Source organism: Myotis davidii, unplaced genomic scaffold, assembly GCF_000327345.1.
Source record: "Myotis davidii unplaced genomic scaffold, ASM32734v1 scaffold796, whole genome shotgun sequence".
NCBI lineage: Eukaryota > Metazoa > Chordata > Mammalia > Chiroptera > Vespertilionidae > Myotis > Myotis davidii.
In genome coordinates, this window is record NW_006287809.1 from 34,037 (window position 1) to 41,565 (window position 7,529).

General features: G+C 52.5%; 2 protein-coding genes and 1 long non-coding RNA gene across 3 annotated transcripts in view; 1 reads left to right on the forward strand and 2 right to left on the reverse strand.

Annotated features, from left to right (window-relative positions):
* VASP (vasodilator-stimulated phosphoprotein) overlaps positions 1-6,212 on the reverse strand; it is a 24,263-nt gene extending 18,051 nt beyond the window's left edge. The window contains exons 1-3 of the mRNA XM_006759527.2: positions 6,204-6,212; positions 4,697-4,699; positions 340-345 (exon numbers count right to left, since the gene is read on the reverse strand). Of these exons, the coding sequence (XP_006759590.1) occupies positions 340-344 (5 nt within the window). The 5' untranslated portion in view covers position 345; positions 4,697-4,699; positions 6,204-6,212. The remainder of the gene's footprint in view (positions 1-339; positions 346-4,696; positions 4,700-6,203) is intronic.
* LOC107182433 lies at positions 29-963 on the forward strand. The gene is made up of 3 exons (XR_001513148.1): positions 29-270; positions 474-564; positions 783-963. It is a non-coding gene; the product is annotated as an uncharacterized LOC107182433 (long non-coding RNA).
* PPM1N (protein phosphatase, Mg2+/Mn2+ dependent 1N (putative)) lies at positions 2,532-7,046 on the reverse strand. The gene is given in 9 exon segments (XM_006759542.1): positions 2,532-2,546; positions 4,197-4,257; positions 4,351-4,456; positions 4,554-4,626; positions 5,592-5,862; positions 5,864-6,029; positions 6,032-6,122; positions 6,124-6,204; positions 7,008-7,046. Coding segments are annotated over 9 exon segments (903 nt in total).
* Positions 7,047-7,529: the final 483 nt, after the last annotated feature.

Genomic DNA, 7,529 nt, shown 5'->3' on the forward strand with positions numbered 1-7,529 from the left:
GGCGCCCGCGGCGGCCCCCGCCGGCCCCGCCCGCGTGACGTCACTCCTGAGGCCCCACCTCTCCTGCACAGCGCCACCTGGCCCCCGTAGGTGCCCCAGTCGGGGGCAGAAGCCTGGGGAATCATCAGTCTGCCGTTTACAAATGGGGAAACTGAGGCCTGGAGGCAGGGGATATAGCTGGGCTATAAGCCCTCTTGCCTGAACCCCCAGAGCTGGTGGTGCTTGGTGCGAAGTGTAAAACGAACAATACTCAAGGGTCCAGATGACCAGGTGAGCCAATCAGCCTTCCCAGCCTTTGTCCAAGCCCCATGCCCTGCCTCGGGGCCGCCCTGACCTCACCTCATGCTCCTCGGACATGTGCTGACATTAATTCTCCTCTGCAGAATCGAGTCACTGCTCCGGCTCACCCCGGGAGCCCTTGAGCCCGGGCCCACCTGGGTTAGAACTGTTTCTCTGTGTGTCTGTATCCTCAGGCTGTAAGTTCTTTGGGAACAAGTGTAGACTTCCTCGTATTTCTGTGACTCACTAACTCAGCCAGGTCCAGAACAGCATTTCAACACGCAGGTATTCAACTGATTAAGAACTCCAGTTCTGTGTGACCTTGGGCAAGTCCTTTCTCCTCTCTGGTTCTCAGCTTTTCCATCTGTGAAATGGGAGGGGTGGTGCTTCTGTGTGCCACCCGCACTGCAGTCAGCAAACTTTTTCTAGTAGATGTTTTAGGCGTATTAGGCATAGCCCTTTCAAATGTAAAAGCCATTCTTAACTCGTGTTGTGTAAAACAGGTAGCAAGACTCCTGCACTAGAGAAACCCTTGCAAATGTGCACAAGGAGCCTGACCAAGGTCTTGATGGCAGCAGTGATGTGAGGGCAAGAAACTGGAAATAGCCTACAGGTCCACCAAGAGGAGGATGGAGCCCTAACCGGTTTGGCTCAGTGGCTAGAGCATCGGCCTGCGGACTGAAAGGTCCCGGGTTCGATTCCGGTCAAGGGCATGTACCTTAGTTGCAGGCACATCCCCAGTGGGAGGTGTGCAGGAGGCAGCTGATCGATGTTTCTCTCTCATCAATGTTTCTGACTCTCTGTCCCTCTCCCTTCCTCTCTGTGGAAAATTGGTAAAATATATTTTTTTAAAAAAAGAGCTGACTCATGGATGGCACTTAGTGCACAGAGCTTGCATGTATAAGTGATCAATCTGAGGTTGCCATTGCTGCTTTAAAAAACACACACACAACAACAACAAAAAATAAATTAAAAAATAATAAAGACACATTAAAAAAAAAGAATGAGGCGTGCAAATGGCATGAAACTACCCCCAACATATCACTGAGTGGAAAAACAAAGTGACAAATGCTACATAGGATATGGAAACAATCAAGGAAACACCATATACATGGGTGTATATGCAGAATCAAAGGTCTGGAAAAAGCCACTCCCAACTCATGGCAGTGGTTACCAACAGGATAGGGAATGGGATTGTAGAGTAGTCGATGGTCATAGAATTCTCAAGCCTCATCCTGAAAATGCCAAGTTCGAGCCCTAGCCAGGCTCAGTTGGTTCGAGTGTTGTCCCAATACACCAAGGTTGCGTGTTTGACCCCCGTCAGAGCCCATAAAAGCATCAACCAATACATGCATTAATAAGTGGAACAAAAAAATCAATGTTTCTCTCAAATCAATACTTTTTTTTTTAAGAAAATACCAAGTTTGATCCTGTCTCTAGGATTTCGCACTGGTCTGCCTTGGGACACTTCCCTGGGGTGTTTATTTGACTGGCTGCTTCTCTGTCAGATCTCTGTTCATTGTCCCCTCCTCAGACTGATCCATCGTCTAAAGCATCCAATCCGAGGGGCTGAGGGGTGGGGATGGAGAAAGACTTCTCATTTTATTTATTTATTTATTTGTTTGTTTGTTTGTTTAAAATATATTTTTATTGGTTCCAGAGAGGAAGGGAGAGGGAGAGAGAAAGATAGAAACATGATGGAAGAGGGAATCATTGATTGGCTGCCTCCTGCACTCCCCCCACTGGGGATCAAGCCCGCAACCCGGGCATGTGCCCTTTGCAGGAATTGAACCTGGGACCCTTTAGTCTGCAGGCTAAGGCTCTATCCACTGAGACAAACCAGGTAGGGCAAGATTTCTCATAGCTTTTTGTACCCTTAAGGGATCTATTACCATTAAAAAAAAAAAAGAATGACAATTTTAAAAAACCAAAGTAGCCTTTCTTACCACATCCCTCTGTTTTATTTGCCTTGAGACACTTGTCAGTGTCTGAGGTGACCTTGTTTATCGGTTCCCTTGTTTGCCCACACACACTAGGACAGTGTTTCTCAACCTGTGGGTTGCGACCCCTTTGGCGGTCGAACGATCCTATCACAGGGGTCGCCTAAGACCATCCTGCATATCAGATATTTACATTATGATTCATAACAGTAGCAACATTACAGTGATGAAGTAGCAACGAAAATCATTTTATGGTTGGGTCACCACATGAGGAACTGTATTCAAAGGGCCAGAAGGTTGAGAATCACTGCCCTAGGAGGTGGGCCCCTAGAATAGACAGGAATCTCGGTGAGGCCCCCTGGCTGATGGCTCTGAGCAGGTGCCCAATATATTTGCCAAATGACTGGGCAAACGGTGTTTGGGGTGTGTTTTTTCTATAAGAAAAATGTATTGAATTATGTAATTCAAATTGCATAATAACATCTCCCCTAGCTCCTCCATTACAGATGAGAAATGGAAAGGGGAGAGACGGTTATTGAACTGCGTTATCTTTCAGGATCCGTTCAGCTCTAAACATTTGGTTTTAGGGTGTGTTTTTCCATCTAGATGGTGAGTGGAATTCCCCCTCTTGTAAGACTTTTTTGTGAGAGGGAAGTAGGAGAAGGGGAAATAAACCGTCTGAGGTTCCTCCATCAGCTCTTCTTCCTTCCGCTGTTCTTTGTAGCTGAGGAAGGAGAGGTTTCTAAGTTCCCTTAGGGCCCCAAAGAACAACAGGGGGACCCCTAAGGACGACAGCTGTCAGGCCTGAAGTCCAAGGCAGAGCTTGAATGGGTGCCAGTGGCCTTCCCAGCCCCGTTCTGCACCTTCTGTAACATAGACACCCCTTCTAGTCTCTCAGTATCTACTCCCCTATATTCTGGAAACTACCACTATTTCCCTTTGGGAGGACCAGCATCCCCCATCTCTCAATCCATCGGGTTTGGATGCACTGGACCCCCAACCCTAAGCTCTAGGGGTGGGCTTGTGACCATGGTCTGGCCAGTCAGAGACACAGTGACTGGCAGGCATGTGACCCAGGGCGGCCGATGAAAACCAGCTCTGGAGCCATTGCTGCAACTCCTGGGAAACCGGTGCCTTCTTTCCACGGAGGATGGTAAGCTCATGGGGTGTGAGCCTGGAGCTGCAAGTCTCTGCTCCCTGGAGCTCAGACCCTGCCTGGGCACGAAGCCAACTCCGAGGAAATAAAACTAAGAGACAGTTCCTGATGACATCATCTGACAACTGGACGCAGTCATGCCTTAAGTCCCCGAACTCTTCAATTACATGGCCCAGTAAATTCCCTGTTTTGCTTTCCCAGATTGAATTGAGTTTGTCACTCACAACTCAAAACAATTCTGACAAATACCTCCTCCTGCTGCTCAGAAACTAGCAACAGCCGCCCTCCTCTAAGTGGGAATAACCAAACTCTCTTTTCTGCTATGGGAAAGCCTCTGACCCCGGCTTCCTCCTTCCCGTTTCCACCTCACCCCTGCCTTTATGTGGCCCGCCCACCGCCTCTTTGGACATCTCCAGTTCTCTTAGGCTGCCTGGGCCCAATGCACAGCCTCTCTCCAAGACCCAGGCCATCCTCAGGGATCTCTTGGCCCGGAGTGCACTCAGGCCTGGTCCACAACATTCCTTGAAAGCTTCTGCCTTATTCCTGGATGGAGGGGGTGGTGCTTGGAATGATGGGGCTTTACAGAGCATTGCAGGGGCTCATTTCTTGGCGGGGGGGGGGGCAGTCTCTTCTGCTCTGCTTCCCCACCGTGATACCTAGCACAATGCTTCAAGCCAGGAGTGAGGATGTATTAATATACCAGGCGAGTCCCTTGTCCCCTCTGACCTCAATTTCCCTGTCCCTAAAGGAGGTGTGTGGGGCAGGGGAGGGTCTGGATTACATGTTTCCAAGAGAAACATTCAAGAACAGAGGGTCCTTACCGCCCAGCGCTGCCCTGAGGCCTGGAAGAGCTGAGAATAAGCTTCAGCGATGACAGCGGCCCTGGAGAGCAGAGTGGGGGGGCGGGGGGGGCCTCAGGACGAGACCCTCCTCTGGCCACCTCGCCCCCATCCTACCCCCTCCTACCTGACTCACATGCAGTACAGCCCTCCCCCAGGAGGTAAATCCGGGATGTCCTCAGAGGCCAGAGTCCTGAACACCTTGTTCAGGCTGGGGGGCTCCTGGGCAGAGGAACACGGCGCTGAGAAGAAGGCAAGGATTATGGGGATGCCCCTGCCACCACCCTTCCCGCTGAGCTTCTAGAGCTTGCGGCCCAAGGCTGCATCAGGCATGGGGGCCTTCCTCCTTGCAAGGCCTGGGGACCCCCCCGGGGAAGCAGACCAGGATGCAGGTCATGTTGTCCAGGCTGCCCTGAAGAAGGTGGAGAAACGAGAGTATACAGTAGTGGGACATGATTGAATGTCGCAGCGCGCGGCCCCACGCTCTCGGAAGCAGAGCTCCCCAACAATCCCTGAGTTCTTGTGTGGGTCTCCCCATTTCTTTCAAGCCCCGCCCATCTGCCAGTCTAAACCATGCCATCTCACAGGGACAGATCCCTTAGGCCACACCCCTTACTGGTCTAGCCCCGCCAGCGCTAAGAGAACCACGCCCCTTCCCCAAAGCTCCTCCCACTCTAGCTGCTCCTCCTGGTCCTAATCAGACCTCAAGACCCACTCCGCCCGGCCTGTGTGGCTCAGTGGTTGAACATTGATTTATTAACCAGGAGGTCATGGTTCAATTCCCGTTCAGGGCACATGCCCTGGTTTCGGGCTTGATCCCCAGTAGCGGGTGTGCAGGAGGCAGCCGATCAATGATTCTTTCTCATCATGGATGTTTCTATCTCTCTCTCCCTCTCTTAAAAAAAAAAAAGACCCACTCTGGGCCCTGACTGGGTAGCAGCTCATTTGGTTAGAGCATCAAGGTTGCGGGTTCGATTCCCAATTAGGGCACATACAAGAGTCAACCAATGAATGTATAACTAAATGGAATAATAAATTAATGTCTTTCTCTTTTCTTATCTTTCTCCAATCAATAAATAAAACTGAAATTAAAAAAACAAGACCCACTCCTATGACCCAGGGCCCTCCCACCCAAAAGACCACGCCCTTTCTCTTAAACCCCTCCCACTTATTTATTTAGCACTTCAAGTACCACTTTTCCATCTTGCTTCAAAGCAGCCCTCCGGCTCTGCCCTCTCCATATTTTGGCCCTGCCCCATTCCAGCAGAAGCCTTTTAGTGGAACTCCACCCCCTGTTTAGTTTTACTCATGCCTCTCCATTAAAGCCCTTCCGCCCTAAAACCATTAGGCTCCTCGCCCCAAGCCCCACCCCAGGACCTTGCACAGGCACGTATCCAACAGCTGCGCGCAGAGAAGCGCACGGATACGCTCGCGTTCCCGGAGCCGGAGGGGTCGATGGCCCTCGGTGCTGAAGGCCACAGCTCCAGCGCGGCTCAGCACCGCGCGAGAGTCACCGCAGTGTGCCAGGTACAGAAAGTGCGGGGAGACGAGTAACACCACCGCGGTAGAGCCGTCTGGTTCGCCGCGGGGCCAGAGCGAGCGCAGGCGTGCGTCTGCGCTCCAGAAAGCCAGGCGGAGGGTCCCACGCCAAGAGCACGTGCCGGGGCAGGTGGCGCGCGCCGAAGAGGGCTGCTCGCGCTCCGCCTGGGCCGTCGAGGACAGCCAAGAGGACAGCCAAGAAAGCCCAGCCCTGGGGCAGCCCGGGTAACGCGAGCCAAGCGCAATGCGCGTCCTCCATGCGCGCGCGCCGACCTGCGCTGCGCTCGCTCCGAAGCGCAGGCCCCAAGAGGCTGCCTCACCCCGGTGCGGCCGCTGAGCGCATCGCGGGGCGTCCAGGAGGAACCGAGGCGAGGCGAGGCCCTTTGGGAGCCCTGCGCCCCTCCTCCTCCTCCTCTGACCCCTCCTCCTTTTGCGCTGGCCTGAGCAGACGCTCCGCAGGCGGGCAAGGGCCGCCGTCCTTCAGTCTTGGGATCAGGAAGGCTTCACCCTCTGCACCTGCCCCCCCTCCCACTGCATTAATCCCCTCCACTGTGAGATTTTTTTAAATATATATATTTTATTGATTTTTTACAGAGAGGAAGGGAGAGAGATAGAGAGTTAGAAACTTCGATGAGAGAGAAACATCGACCAGCTGCCTCCTGCACATCTCCCACTGGGGATGTGCCCGCAACCCAGGTACATGCCCTTGACCGGAATCGAACCTGGGACCTTTCAGTCCGCAGGCCGACGCTCTATCCACTGAGCCAAACCGGTTTCGGCCACTGTGAGATTTTAAATCACGAAATCTCCTTGATCTGCACTCAAGTCCAGTCACTCAAAGAGATTTGACTACTGAGTCTTCCTTTGTCTCGCACCTTCAAAGGGAGGTTTGGGGTCAGGGTCAGGGAAAAATAATAGCAAAGTAGCATTCACATTCACCATGTGTTACACACTATTTTACATCATCATTTCCGGTTTACAGAAGAGGAAACTGAGTCGCAGAACCAGCTGGGACACGAGCTGTAGAATCCATGTTCTCAACACTATATTCTTGGCTTCAGTCCCCACCCGCCCTGCTCCATCCAAGCTCAGTGGTCTCGCCCCCGTTTTTAAATCTTTAAATCCTTTATTTTTTTAGTTCGACCTCTCCACTTCGGGATGTCGAATCCGGACTTCTGATGCTTCCTTTCCTGCTCCCGCCACTCATGCAATCCCACAGCCTCAAACTCTTAATCGTCTCCGTCCTGGCCCCACCTCTAGCCCCGCCTCGTCACTGCAGGCCGGCCCAGACATTGCGCCAAAGCGCGCCTCCTCTCTGCGGGTTACGCCCACCTCCTAGGCCACGCCCCCCGTGCCTGGCCTCCTATTCTATTACCTTTATATCACGCCTCTAGGTCCTCTGTCTCTGACTGACCCCGCCCAACTATCGGAATACGTAATTATAAATCGGCTTAAGCCCCACCCTTGTCTGAGCTCCTCTCCTGGTCTCAAAACTTTCTGGGTATTTTCTATCCCTCCCTTTCCCACTCCCTCTGAAAATCCAGACTCAAATCCTGCTTCTCCTCAATTCCACCCCTAACTCCGCTCCTCGGAGATCCACTACCCACCGTTCTTTCCCGAGCCCCTCACCCCACCCTAGGCTCCGCACCTCTTCCCCTACAGGCCGCGCCCCCTTCCATCTAGACTCCGCCCTTTCTTTTACCATCTTGTCCGTCCCATACCCTATCCTCAAGCCCCACTCTAGTACAAAAGCCACGCCCTCCTCCCGGTTTTGCC